Source organism: Oncorhynchus kisutch, linkage group LG11 (assembly GCF_002021735.2).
Source record: "Oncorhynchus kisutch isolate 150728-3 linkage group LG11, Okis_V2, whole genome shotgun sequence".
Classification (NCBI taxonomy): Eukaryota; Metazoa; Chordata; class Actinopteri; order Salmoniformes; family Salmonidae; genus Oncorhynchus; species Oncorhynchus kisutch.
Window position 1 is genome coordinate 30,298,266 of NC_034184.2, and position 15,691 is coordinate 30,313,956.

At 42.7% G+C, this 15,691-nt stretch overlaps 1 protein-coding gene across 2 annotated transcripts in view; it reads left to right on the plus strand.

Moving 5' to 3' along the window:
* The window catches only part of LOC109899770 (attractin-like protein 1), a 338,304-nt gene that overhangs the window by 311,938 nt on the left and 10,675 nt on the right, over positions 1-15,691 (plus strand). For both annotated transcript variants that reach the window (XM_020495283.2, XM_031835623.1), the window contains one exon: positions 5,904-6,018. In XM_020495283.2, coding sequence (XP_020350872.1) covers positions 5,904-6,018 — 115 coding nt within the window. The remainder of the gene's footprint in view (positions 1-5,903; positions 6,019-15,691) is intronic.

Genomic DNA, 15,691 nt, shown 5'->3' on the forward strand with positions numbered 1-15,691 from the left:
AGCGTTTTCCACCAGCAACAAAACACCAAATGATGGAATATCTATTGGAAGAATGGTGTCGCATCCCTCCAATAGAGTTCCAGACACTTGTATAATCTATGCCAAGGTGCATTAAAACGGTTCTGGCGGCTCGTGGTGGCCCAATGCCCTATTAAGACATTTTATGTTTCCTTTATTTTGGCAGTTACCTGTATGTAAGGTCTTCTGCAGGCATACTGTATATGGTAGGCCTATTCAGCAAAGTAGTTCATGTGAAAGGCATGTTAATGAAAGGGTGACATTATTATACCCCAGCAGGCTCTGCATTGTGTCTAAAAGTTGAATATGCTCTGAGAGTAATCTGTTATCCTTTGTGCTGGGGAATGCATTAATTCAACCTGCCCGATGATCAAAGTCACACACACACACACACACACACACACACACACACACACACACACTGCGTATGATGGCATTTCATATGGAAGGTGGGGAAGATTTGATTTGATTTGAGGGAGAAGATTTAACAAGGCATTTTGGTATTCATCGGCTTTTGATTAAGTGGGATGGTTTGAGCTATGTCTGAATCAGAGACGACAGCTTTACGTTCCTGCCTGTGAGGTACATTTTTACACAGCAGACATATATTTGCATGATTCTTCTCTCTGATTGGCTCGAGCGGTTCACCTTTTTTCCCTAGCTGTTTATGGCATCTGAGGGGATGTGCATGTCCACTGACAAGTGACCCACATACACTACATTAACTCTAGTAGGGGACAGGATATGACCACACGCATCTTAATTACCAAGCCCAGATCACTATCCCCTCCCTCATTAAAACCCACAATTCCTCTCCTTATACATATTTCACAATGTTTTCTGTCTTTTCCACCCCTCTCTCTCTCTATTTTTGTTTCCCTTCCCATACTGTAGACGTTGTTATACCATGGCCCTGTTTTCCCCTCCTCTCCATCTATCTATTACCAACTAAGAGCAGCGTGTTTCTCAGTGGACACCCTCTTCCATCACTTTTACTATTCACCACTTAGTACTGATGGCCCCTTTGTATCGCTGTTTGTAAGAGCCTCTTAGTGACTGCGCCTTTGTCTACATCTGGTGTGGCTAACGAATGCTAACGCTACCTGAGAATTGATGTTGGCTGGAGGCTGTGCAGAGAACTCTCTGAGTTGAAGGAACTCTGGTCTAACAGAATACTAACAGAACTCAAGTCTTACAGAATAGATATGCAAGGTGTACAGGGTAGGTGGTTGAGAAATATTAGGTAGAGAGAGTTGACAGAGGCATCTTGAGACACTGTCTATATCTTGAGACACTGTCTATACCATCTATTCTACTGTTTTATACTGCATTCTCTGTGTTTTGGAGGGAGAAAAATAGACATGCCTTGTGACTTTTCTCAACCCTGTGTTTATGTCAGAGTTGATCAATCCAACGGGGATCTAACACCTTTTAAGCACATTATTATAAGAAAACCACCAAAGCAGAAAGGAATAGTAAAATAGGACTACAGCAGAGAAAGGTTAACCTCTGCCATCATTCACACTGCCCAGCAAACTATTTAGCCATCTATTCCTCCCACCTTTAAGTGCATGGGAATTGACCACTTTTCTCTTGGAAGGGACAGCTCAAACCACGTTTTATTTAGTTAGTGTGAGCCAGGAGACAAGAGAGGAAGGGGAAGAGATTGGATGGGTTAGCCATTTTACAAGCTTCCTCCTGGAATGCCTCTCTCTTTTTCACTTTCTCTCTCTCAATCTCTCTCTCAGTTTCTCTCTCTCCATGTGGGTTGAAAGGGAGGAGAATGATCTAAGAGCTAGAAGAAACCCTTACTTCCTCAGGGGAAGAGGGAAACATAATGGGCAGATATGGGACAGTGGATTCAAGTGGTTTGCCCCTTCTACAGTGTCAAGGTGTGCCTTTATACACTAGCACTACTATGTGGTATTCTTTGTCTGTCGCGGTCCTTTATAATGTCAAAGTTGAATGTAGTGTTAGCCCCCCCCTCAGGCTCTTTCCAGTGGAAAATTCCCCCACTTCAGATATGAAAGACTAATGGAGCTGAATGTCTCTCAAATTCTCCTCAGGTCAGGAAATACAGTTAATGTTATCTGCTTTTAGTGTTGCATGCTTATAAAAGCTTTTCTACTGTACAGCTCAGCAATCTTTCTCTAGTCCCGAAATGGCTGCCAGAAGTCTCACCCTTACCCTCACCCTGGCCCTGCTACTTTCTCTCTCTCTGCTCTACTTCCTTGTCCTTACTACTTAAGCTGATTAATTTAGGAGGGGAGCCGGGGGGGGGGGGGGGGGGCTGTAAGTCGCACACTACTGTCCAGGACAACTTCATTACTTACTCCTCCACTCTTTTAATGCCACTCGTCTTGAAGGTGTCATTTTAATAGAATACCTATTAATGAGGATTGAAATTAAACAGACAAATATGTGTGGCCGTGCGGCTGCGGGGAGATGTACGGCCCTCTGAAGCTGTCTTCCAGGAAGATAAATCAGTGTTAAAGATGCCTTTTAAACAGATGAGACACGGCCAGAGTAGGGTTTCCTCTGTCCTCCTTCTCCTGGAGGAAACCCTATGAGAGATTGCAGTACATTTCTAACTACACTGTACAAATATCTGTGCCTAGTTGCATATCACTGTAACTTTTTGAATGATGTGATGACAATCTTTTTAGATTTGTTAGCGTTGCCTTGTGTGAGTGTGAGTGAGTGTGTGTGTGTGTGTGTGTGTGTAATTGCATGCTGGCTAACGGTTGTATCCGCTCAGTCTGAGGGGAAACGAGGAGCGTCAGGTCCAGTCGTTTCCTTGAGGAAATATCCCAGCTGAACGAATGTGTATGTGTTTTCAGCGGTCAGGATCAAAGGAGCCAGTCCCACACCAGGACACATACTTTCATGATCTTTCTCCATGGAAAAAAAGGTGCTATACAAAATCAAATAGGTAGCTGGATCGTCCATGTTATTATTATCTTAAAACAATTATGTGTTAGGGTAGTAGATATAGAAGAATGGCTCAGACTCTAGGGCGTTAAGTCATGCTACATGAATTTGTCCATTTCATGAATGCAAAGTTCATGTATAGTATTGTAGTGATTGCAGGGTGCACAGAGTTGAATATATATATACTATTCTGTACTTTTGGCAAACATATGTTAGTAACACTCAACACTGACATGTGAACGTGTCGGATGTATTTTCTTCTGAGGAAATGCCATTCAAATGAGCTGCTTGTTCCAGACCCCTGTAAGACAGCTTCAGTTACGAGGTTCCGCCAGGTTCCTCTAGCACCTGTTTCTCTCTGACGCTCCAAATGGAAACACATCATCATGGCCACTAATTGTTGTTATGTTTCTCGGCTCTTTTAATTGGTAGCAGTGTTGCTAGCGGCCGTCGCACTCTAATAAGAACCTCCTGGATGTGGCATAGTGTTGCACTCTGTTCTACCAGAGATGGCTCTTTACGTGAACCTATTTCCTCTTTCAGAGAACTGGCAAATTGTTTGTTTCTTAATGCCCCTAAACACAAAACAAACATGGGAGGCGCTACCCTGTAATTATGCTGTATGCTTCAGCACTTAAACCTATTAGCAATGGGGCCTATGGAAGGGAAGGGGCAAGGGGGCAGCAGGCTTTGGTAGTGTGGTGTTAGTGGGCTTTCTGTGTCGTGAGTCTATGTGCATGCGTGGGTGTGGGTGTAATAGAGGAATTGGGATGGATTGGCACTCTTTCAGACGTGCACTGCGTTGTTGGGGCTATTACATGGTCCCTGTGACTGCTGGTTTGTACTTGCCATTTTGATAATTGTTCATTGTTTTTATGTTTGGACTTAATTACAGACCACTTGGGTGGTAGGGCATCTCACACATTGTACTCCTCTCTCTCTCTCTCTCCCCTTTAATTGGCTTCAGATTTTTGTGAAGAAAGCTTCATATATATTTCATTTTAAGTGCCTGTAGAATGGTTTGCATGACTTCTGTGATAGAGGAGGTGAGAGAGGAGAGAAGAGCTACAGGGCTGGAGCAGAACAGAGAGTATACGTAAGTGCAAAGAGGGAAGAGGGAAAGCCCAAAATAAGTGAGGGGAGCAGAGGAAAGGGAAGAAGACCAGAAAATAAGAGCAGTACAGTAGATGGATAGTACATCTCAGGTAGAGCACCCAGCATTTCCACCATGTCTCTGGGGAGAACAATATGAGATATGCGGCTGGACTGTACAGGCTACTCTCTAAGGGAGCTCTACCCAAGGAGACAAGCACTTGTGGCAGAGTACTGTGAAAAGGAAAGGCTACCTTCAAGTGCTGACTGAATGCTCTATCCACCTTCATTTCACCATATCGACACACCTTTGATGCGTTCCAACTGAAACTGTGTGTCAGTTGTAGTGTAAAGTAGATTATAGTAGGGTGCTGGTACTGCAACCAAGCCTATGTAAGAGAAGGCTTCTCTGCTATCATCTGCCGACTGGACGTTGATCTAGATGACCAGAGGTCAAGCCCTCTTCCCTTTTTTTTTTTTTGGTAAACAACCGCATCTGTCTCCTCTCGGATCCTCCTCAGACCAGAACAGACACCAGGAGTAAACACAGTCCAACCGACCTGACTCCTGTGGTGTGGTACCGGGGTCAAGCTGAATAGAGCTCCTTCTGACAGGTGCTAGCACCCAGTGCTAGAGAGACCTTATAACAAAGACATTTCAGGAGCATATAGACTTTGCTTTAGTAGAGCTGCTGCCCTCAAGCTCAACTCTAGCTCAACTCTAGCTCTAGACTATGTTGTCCTAGCATCACTTCTGCATCTCCCCCTGCTACTCCTCTTCAGCATCATTGTTTGAGCCACCTGTTTCCTCTGTATTTTTCTCCTGAACGCCCCCCTGCTGTGCTTCTGTTCTGTGTTTGAGAGCTGTGCGTAGCAGCAAGGCACCGCGGAGGACGATCAAGTGACAGCGTCAACGTCTCATCGCTTGGTTTAATCATCTCACAGCAGGGATCAATGTGCCTTAAAGCTGAAAGGCGGTGTCTCTACGTGTCTTTGTTTTTGTGTGTGTTTGAACATCCAATGACATACTACAGGAAAATCATTTACTGCCTTTGACAATGTCTAGGTACAGGGTTGACACAGCAGTTGTAAGTGATGATGAGTTGTACTTTGAGAGTGGAAAAAAAGAAGAACACATTTGCTAAAGTGTAGGATGGTTGTTATTTTGGCCTCCATGTTGGAATGCTTCTGGTGGCAGCAATGACACAGGATTTGGGGTGTACAGTTTGTTTACACACACCCCGCCTCCTTGACAGGGGCAGGTTTGACACCCTCTCCTTAGAGAAAGTGAGGCTGGTATCTTGAGGCATGTCCTGAGCTGCTTGGTGAGGAGAGCATGGCTTTATGGATGTGAATGGGTGTGTGTACAGGGTCTGTCCCTCAACTTGCCTGAGTGGAATGGATGGGGCGGCTAGGGCTTAGGGGAGCGGAGGAGAATACCTCCCTTGCGCCTGCTGTGCCCTCCATCCATCCATATTCATTACTCTGACTTCAGGTAGAGCTCTAAGGGCTGTCAGTCAGCCCGCTCCCCCGTGTGTGAGATCCACATCTGGGGGGAGATTGGAGCAGGGTGAGGTTGTGTCCTCCATCCCCTGGGCTTCCAGCCTAACTCAAATAGATGTCCAGTCAATGATGTAGTACATGGTGGATTCTGCTGTTCATTTACATACTGGATCCATGCATATATACGTTACACGTTTTGTCTATGCTTTTAACAAGCAAAGTTTTAGCGGAACACAACCGTTGCAATGTTCTCTTAGAAATAGTGGGAAAATGTGGTGTGTCTATATCTGACGTACCACTTTGTGATGGGATTTGGGAGTGTTTATTGATTGACATGCTCCTTCCTTCCTCTCTGTGCAGGGTGTGCCCAAGCCTATAGCAGTGGAGCCATGCTGGGGGAGCAGGGCCGGCGTACTGACCGTCCTCTTGTGTCTGCCCAGACTGCCTTCAGGAATACCCCCACCTGGCCAGTCTGGTAAGCACCCGTCTCATCTCCACTCACTGTCTATCTTCTAGACCAGGCCTTCTCCCTTTGGTTATTAAAAGGCACCCATATGCTTCAGATACCACTATTTTCCTCCCCCATTTGAAATATAAAACAAAAGAAAGAGAGTGAGAGAGAAAGATAAAGTTCAATTTAGAAAATCTCTCTCTGTCTCCCTACCGGTTCAAGACTTCAAGAGTCTCTCCTGACAGATGCTAACTGAAGCATGACATATTTGAGATGTGGAGACTCTTCTCCTCCCCCAACCTCCCTTTCTCCCCTTCCTCCCTTACCTATCCCCTCTCTCTGTTAGATCCCAACCCCACCTCCTCCCCTTTATCGCAACTAGAACCCAATATCTGCCAGAGTGTCTATTTCTCTACTTCTGGCAGTTCAATTTGGAAATCCGTGTACCATCTGTGTTTGGATGGACACAGATATACCTGATCTATCAACTATTAGGGGCTTTGTTTTGAGAGAGAGAAAAAGCCATGTTATACCTGGAGGAATTAACAGGCTGTTGGATCGATTGTTCCCTCCAATAGGTTTTTCAGCAGAGGCCAGATGAGCTCATGTCTCTCCTAAGAGGATCTGTGATATTTCAGAGGTGCTAAATATGCCGCTGTGCTGTAGGTAAATGAATAGGGAGATGACCATTTGAATGGCACCCAGTGTCACAGAGATGAGCTCGGGAATGCTTTAGAACTTTTAGCACTGTCAGCAGCCATCAAAATATCACTTTCCCTCTGTCACTCATATACGCACCCACACGTTATCTCTCTCTCTCTCTCCCTCTCTCACTCACTCTTCCTCTCCCTCCACCTCTCTCTTTCTCCCGTTTTCTCACGCTTTCTCACTTATTTTATTTCTCTCCTTTTCCCCTGAAGCCCAGGGCTTTCTGAGAGGCTGCTGTCGGCTCATCGTGTAGGTATAATACATGAGCTGAAATACGAGCAGGTGTAAAAGTGACTGCAGCAGGAAGCCTGTAAAAGACAGCTAAAATGAAGCACTTTGCAAGGCATCAGGTTCTCATACTGGGAAAAGCTGCTTGCATTACATTTAGAGGAGCCTTTAAAGCCACCAGGTACTGGGCAAATAGTAGGAGCTGATAAGTGCAGCCAGTAAGTACAGGCTACAGTATTGGCTACACATGCTGGGTAAATGCATACTGTGCAGTATGTCAGATCCTGCATGATTTCACAGTTCTTTTTTGTGATAGTTGCGGGCAAAAAGGCTTGATTTTGCTACAGAAATTCTGACATTTTGGATGTTAGTTTGCAAAGATTTGTGTCCAATTTGCCAAGAAATGCTCCGATGGGTGAGACGTTTGTTGACCTGTGTCTTGATTGAAAAATGTTCTGAATTAAAATTGTGTTGATTGCTCATTTGGTATTGCGGTGGTCGAACAGTTTTATTCGGTAATATTGTGGTGATTAAGTACTTTATATGCATATCATACATGGAACTATAGAAATAGAACTGTCACTCTGCAGTAAGTGCTGAAGCAGTGCTGTGAAACCGGGTAGAGAAAGAGAGAGATGTGGTCAGATGCCATAGGGGCTTTAGAATCCCTGAGCTGACAAGGTACAAATCTGTCGTTCTGCCCCTGAGCAAGGCAGTTAACCCACCGTTCCCTGGGCACCGAAGAAGTGGATGTCGATTATGGCAGCCCCCCGCACCTCTCTGATTCAGAGGGGTTGGGTTAAATGCTGTAGTCACATTTCAGTTGAAGGCATTCAGTTGTACAACTGACTAGGTATCCCCCTTTCCCTTTATGGAACACTGGGGGTGGTAACTGGAAATAGCTATTTGTCTTGACCCATCTGATGTGGAAAAACTGGTCAGGAAGAGATGCTAACACCAGTTAGTATGTGAGTGCATGTGTGTGTGGGTGTGTGTTTGTGCATAAGTGCGCTTTATAAATCAAAGTTAATAGTACACAGTTTAGCAGATGTTATAGTGGATGTAGCGAAATGCTTGTGTTACTAGCTCCTAAGAATGCAGTAGAAATGTGAAACAAGTACACAAATAACAGTAGAAAACAATCATTTAAGAATGCCAGGACAAATCTAGTTAACAGCACAAATAACACTGCAATAATAATCCAAATGCAATCTATGCGTATATACACCAAAAATATATACAAAGAATTATATGTACAGCAGTAGATACTGTATATTACAGTGAGCTATGTCAAGAATCCAGTATATAAATACAGGCGGTGTGTATAAACAGTGAATCAAAAATGCAATGTACTATATGAAAATTATATACTAGATATATATATATATATATATATATATATATATATACACACACACTATATGAAAAAAAAATTATGAGCTATATGAATAATATGGTATATGAAAAAGATTCCGGTATATACAGTAATCTAGTATATAATTAAGAATCCAGTACATTAATACGCAGTGTGTATAAACATTGTAACAAAAATGCAATGTACAGTAGTAGATACAGTATATTAGAATAAGCTGTATGAAGAATACACAGTGTGAAAGACAGTATAAAATAAACGGTCCAGTGTTTAATGTCTCTATATACACTGAGTGTACAAAACAGGAAAACCTGAACATGTGAAAGCTATTGATGTCACATGTTAAATCCACTTCAATCAGTATAGTTGAAGGGGATGAGACAGGTTGAAGAAGGCTTTTTAAGCCTTGAGACAATTGAGACATGGATTTTGTGTGTGTGTGCCATTCAGAGGGTGAGTAGGGAAACAAAAGATTCAGGTGCCTTTGAACGGGGTATGCTAGTAGGTGCCAGGTGCACTGGCTTGTGTTAAGAATTGCAAAGCTGCTGGGATTTTTACACTCAACATTTTCCCGTATGTATCAAGAATGGTCCACCACCCAAAGGACATCCAGCCGACTTGGCACAACTGTGGGAAGCATTGGAGTCAATATGGGCCAGCATCCCTATGGAACGCTTTCGACACCTTGTAGAGTCCATGCCCTGACGAATTGAGGCAGTTCTGAAGGCAAAAGGGAAAGTGCAACTCAATATTAGAAAACTGTTCCTAATGTTTTGTACACTCAGTGTATATGGGACATCAGCGTTGGCTGTCTGTGCATATGTTTGTGAGTATGGGTGTATGTGAGTGTATATTTGAGTACGGAGTCTGTGTGTTTGAGGTGTGTATGAGTGAGTCCTTCTTTGTCTATTACATATTACAGAAGTATGTCATGATGTTGGCCTGGGGTTAGGTTTATGACAGTCATAAATACCTCTTCCCCCCTTTTTCCTCTCTCTACCCTACTGATGTTACATTTGCAAACCCTTGGTTAACATAGAGATTCTGGGAACATCAGAAGGTGGGGGGAAATGAACAATATTCTGGTAATCCGACCAATTTAACATATGCGGTGTTACTTAATGAATATGATGTCAGTTCGATTGTCATCAGAGACATCTCATCAATGATAAGATGACATAAATTCTACAGTAGAAAGTCTACAGAGTTATCGGATTCACATGGAATTGTTGTTCAATTTAAATGTTTGAATATTAAATGTTTCGTGATGGGATGAAATGTGATTTTAGCTTCTAAAATGTGAGATTTGGGTTTTCATAAGATAGGGCTCTGCTCAATCAGTGGCCCTCCCCTGTGAAGGGACATGGGCTATAAAACTTTTCAAACACGCCCTCCTCTCCCTTCCTATATAAGCCCTTGATGACAATGTAACCTCCTGTTCCGAGGATGTAGGACGACGGTCCGATGTCAAAATGGTTCAGATAATAACTACAGCATGAAGCCAACATCAGCGTGAGCTTTGGTTGCGAATGGTATGAACTTTGAACTCTTATTCACTACAGATGTGATACCTCCTAGCTGTTGAGTTAGCAACAGCAGCTGCAAACGCAGGTTAGGAAGGAACCGACAGAGTATCCCGTCTACCACACAACGACGCTACTACAACGTATCCAATTGACAACCAGAGACATTCTTCAAAGGACTCGGTTGAGCAAAACGGCCTTCCATCTACCACCAACCTACCAAAGCGCAGCTCATAGTAAATATTTATTGCATTTTCCTTTTCCAAATGGGCGGTAATTTAGAATGCACAAGATACTGTATTTACGATAGCATAGCTTCTTCCCTTTTTTCCTCAGTCTTCCCGCTCCTTCACTCAAACCCAGCCCCTTTTCTTTTGTGTAACAAGCTGTCATATCTGTTCCACCCACTAGGGACGTTTTCCTTTATGATGTCATTTGTAATCAAGTTATGATTTAATTATGTGTATGTGTAATTCTGTGTGATTAGTTAGGTATTTAGTAAATCAATTATTAAACCCAATTTTGTATTGCTGATTCAAATTGTTAGCCAGGGTTTGTGCAGATAACCAAGAATTTACAACTTTCTGATGAGACTGAATTAAGATGACGATTAATATTGACTGCTATTGATGTAAAATATGACTAGGTCTTTAAGAGCTTATTGTAACAGCTCTTAAGATAACAGCTCTATAAATATTATTTTGTTGTTCCCGACTCTCTAGTTAATTACATTTACATGATTAGCTCAATCAGGTGATATTAATTACGGATAAATGATTTTATAGAATAGCATGTCATATCACTTAATCTGGCATAGCCAAAGACACGACAAGTACTACTTACTACTCTCACTTACTACAGGAAATTGCATGATGGCTGTTCAACAGACTGATGGCCTGGAGGTAGAAGCTGTTTTTAAATATTTTGGTCCTGATGCAGAATAGTATCGACGTATACACTGACTCGGTGACTGGGTTCATCAGTAAGTGCATAGAGGATGCTGTTGCCACTGTGACGATTAGAATTGATCCAAACCAAAAATCGTGGCTAGATGGCAGCAATCAAGCAAAACTGAAAGCGCAAACCACTGCAATTAACCATGGGAATATGGGAATATGGACGTGTACAAACAGACCAGCTATGGCAATCAAAGAGGCAAAATGAGAGGCAAAATGACAGTACTGGAACAAAGAAGAGTCGCAACTCTTATCCGTGTACATGGATGAACGCTTCTCCCTCTGTCATGGATGCCAGGGTTGCCCTTAGTTTGAAGATGTAATCCGGAAACAGGTGTTTTATACAACAGCCTTCTTTCTTAGTTCTCTTTTTTGGACTCTCCAAATTTGGCAATCTCTCTGCTTCCCCCGGGCATTCCACTGGTTTCAAAACTCTACAAACTTCTTCCATGACAACGACACCGTTTCTTCCCCATGATTGTCATCAGAAGACTCCACAATGACTGGTTTGATAAATGTTTTGAACTAAATCAGGGATTTCCTCATTGTCTGATTCATGGGGTGGCAGGTAGACTAGTGGTTAGAGCGTTGGACTAGTAACTGAAAGGTTGCAAGATCGAATCCCCGAGATGACAAGGTAAAAATGAGTTGTTCTGCCCCTGAACTAGGCAGTTAACCCACTGTTCCTAGGCCGTCATTGAAAATAAGAATTTGTTCTGACTTGTCTAGTTAAATAAAGGAAAAATTAATTCATTTTCAGAATCAGCATGGCACAATCATCCTCTAGAAAGTAGTCCATCACCATGTTTTCCCACTGAGCTTTGTCGATAGCGCTATTAACTTCAAGGCAGCAATGTTGAGAGCGGTAGCAACACTTTTTGTCACTCCCTGATCTGTTTCACATGTCCTTGTGATTGTCTCCACCCGCCCATCTTCCCCATTATCCCCTGTGTATTTATACCTGTGTTCTTTGTCTGTTGCCAGTTTGTCAAGTCAACCAGCATTTTGTCTCAGCTCCTGCTTTCCCCCAGTCCCTCTTTTTCTCGCCCTCCTCGTTTTGACCCTTGCCTGTCCCAACTTTGAGCCCGCCTGCCTGCCGTCCTGTACCTTTGCCCCTACTCTGGATTACCGACCTCTACCTGACCCTGTTCCTGCCTGTCGTCCTGTATCTTTACCCCACCACTCTTGATTATTGACCCCTGCCTGCCCAACCTGTCACTTGCCTGCCCCTGTTGCAGTAATCAACATTGTTACTTCAACACAGTCTGCATTTGGGTCTTACCTGAAACGTTGTACTTTTTCAGTTCTTTGTGACATCTTTCAATAAAGCAGCAGTAGATAGGCTTATGCACAGGTACTTAGCAGCTCATGTTATAGACAGAAGCATGCTACATGGCAGACCAATCCAAACTCATGTCCACCCCATCCATTATCCTAGCCAATCATGGCTAACCGGAAGGTTCCTATATTTGCCGTGGCTAAACCAACTAGGCTCAATATTTAACAGTTTTATATTTACAGATGGCATACGATTATGTTATTGGGGCATATGAAAGTTCACATGTTCCAGAAGGCATTTCTGCCCATATTTTGATGTTAAAAAAGAATAATAATCAAATGCCTCTTCTCTGAAGGAGTGCCCTGCGACATACACCTAGTTTCTTGAAATGGGTCACAAATGGTCCCTTCACACAGACAGTGTAGTGAAGAAAGTGCAACAGTGCCACTTCAACCTCAGGAGGCTAAATAATTTCAGCTTGACACCTAACACCCTCAGAAACTTCTACAAATGCACCATTGAGAGAATCCTGCCAGGCTATGTCGCCGCCTGGTACGGCAATGCACTGTCTGTAACCGCAGGGCTCTCCAGAGGGTTGTGCGGACATTCCAATGCTTCATCGGGGGCACACTGCCTGCCCTCTAGGACATCTACAGCACCCGGAAGGCCAAGAAGATAATCAAGGACCTCAGCCGCTCGAGCCACAGCCTGTTCCCCCTGCTAGCATCTAGAAGTAGGAGACAGTACGAGTGCATCAAAGCTGGGACTGAGAGACTGATAAACAGCTTCTATCTCAAAGCCATCAGACTGTTAAACAGTCACCACTAGCCGGACTCCGCCCAGTACCCTTCCCTGAACCTTAGTTACTGTTGCTAGACCGGCTTCCAAACGGTACTCTACCCTGCACCTTAGAAACTGCTTTGCCATATGTACATAGGGTCATTGAACACTAGTCACTTTAATAATGTTTACATACTGTTTTACTCACTTTATATGTATATACTGTATTCTAGTCATGGCTCATCAGTATAAATATTCATATACTGTCCATACTGTCTATACAAACCATTATATACAGTGCATTCGGAAAGTATTCAGACCCCTTGAGATGTTTCTACAACTTGTTTGGTGTCCACCTGTGGTAAAATCAATTGCATGGACATGATTTGGAAAGGCATACACTGTCAACTGTGGGGCCTTATATGTCAGAGCAAAATCCAAGCCATAAGGTTGAAGGAATTGTCCGTACTGCTCCGAGACAGGATTGTGTCAAGGCAAAGATCTGGGGAAGGGTACCAACAATTTCTTTAGCATTGAAGGTCCCCAAGTACACCGTGGCCTCCATCATTCTTAAATGGAAGACGTTTGGAACCACCAAGACTCTTCCTAGAGCTGACTGCCTGGCCAACCTGAGCAATCGGGGGAGAAGGTCCTTGGTCAGGGAGGTGACCAAGAGCCCGATGGTCACTCTTACAGAGCCCCAGCGTTTCTCTGTGGAGATGGGAGAACCTTCCATAAGATCAACCATCTCTGCAGCACTCAACCAATCAGGCCTTTATGGTATGGTATTTCACTGCACCCGCTATAATGTCTGCTAAACTGTGTACGCGACCAATAAACTTTGATTTTGATTTGATCAACTTTGATTTGAGAACCTGAATTCAAATCTTTGAAAGAAAGTGACAGCCTCCTCACTACATTTGTGGTGGTTCAGAACTCTATAGCAGGGTTAGCATTAGTTTTCAGTAATCTGCCTTTACAAAATCAAAAATCTGTTTTAAAACATTTCACCTGCGTTTTATATTGAAAGTCTGTGTTTTTTTTGCTCAAATAGAGTAATAAGGGGCATGCAACTATAGTTTTTTTTCACACAAAATACATTAGTGCAACATATTCATCAGGAAATAATTTATCAGATGACAACAGTCGGCTGCAGCCACACATGTCAATCAGCTGTCATGATGTTGCCCTCTTTGAGTACAGCGAGCACCATCCCCCGCTCTTTGCTTCTACAACCAGACTGCTGTGGGCAGAGTGAGGTCGTAAATTCCGAAGGAAGATCCTGCTTCATGGACACACAGTTATAGAGAGTAGTTTCATGGAGACAAAGGAAATCCTTCCACCTCACAGAACGAGAGGTACAAACAAATTTCATGTTCCAGAGAAAGTGTAAAAGATCGGTTAAGAATCCAGCTACAAACTGGTGCGTTTGTCACAACTTGGGAAGCTCAAGAGAGACGGTGTGGTAACATTACCATAACGCTGTTTATATAATAGCCTCAGATATGAGGTCTAATTGTTGTATAAGATGAATGAGTGAGGATGTACAGTTTGAATAATTGTGTAATATGATTGTGGACTGTCTAATGAAGAAATATACAATTCCCTTTTGATTTGAACTAAATCAGAGGACCACCCCTGAGCCCAGTTAGGGCAAGACATCCTGGGACAGCCCTCTGCCGCCATTCTGAATAAAACCCCACTTTCAGAAATTATCAGGAGACCATGTTTTTCTCCATTAGGAGGGGGACTAAAGGTTGTAGACCATTGCTGAATCTTTTAACCATACCACGTAGTTAAAACTCTTAGACTATCGACACCGACAGAATAAGAACAAGTCTTTGATACTAATTACTAGTCTGCAGCTAGGAGTCCGGCATCAATTGAACGCGAAGAACGACAACCACCGAAACATCCATTCTATAACGAATGTCACTCTGAACAATCCCCTCTAACCACAACCGAGAGAGACGGACAATTCTGCAAAATAAATGAACTTTTCACCAGCGATCAAGACGACAAACTGAGCGTAAATATATATATTGATTGCAATTGTTCCCGAATGAGTGAGCGTTCATGTGTAAGGGATTAGCATTTTAATTATTATAATTAATAATTAACTTTGTAGGGACTTCTTAGTCGAACCCCTCCCCCATTGCCCCTTTGTCTAACAAGCTGCCATGCCGGTTCAGCCCACTAGGGCACATTCTATCATTTCATGTAACCATATTTACTGTTTGTTTATGCATTTCTGTGAATTACTTAGTAATAAATAAAGGATTTAAGACAATTGATTTATGGATGACTCATAGTGAAGACAAGGTTAGTGCAGATAACCAACATTTTACGACATTTGGAATGAGACTAACGTGAGGTAAAATAAATAAATCATTAATCAGAAGACTATTGATCAGATATGAAAATATCTGAAAGGTTATATTGGGAAATTATAACTTTGTAATCTGAATACTTTCCTTGGTGCCCCTATTTCCTAGTTAATTACAGGTACACGATTAATTACTTTGATCGCGTTATACTAATTACTGGGAATCTTTGATAAAACTGTCTTCAATTTAATGACAGTAAAGACACGACACAGCTTACAATGAAAATGCAAGGTATTTTTGCAAAAACAATGCATGACCATCATATTTCTAAGGCTTATCGTAGAAATTATGTAGCCAGCTATATTTCCTAATGTTTTGCTTGAAGTTAATATTTCAATTGAACTTGCTGCCGGAAAGAAACTACACCTGAGGAAAGTACACGGAGAAAAGAAGTCTGCATGTCAGTCAGAGTGCTGTCTGGTAATCCAATGACTCTAGCAAAAATATTTCATAGAAGTGGAGAA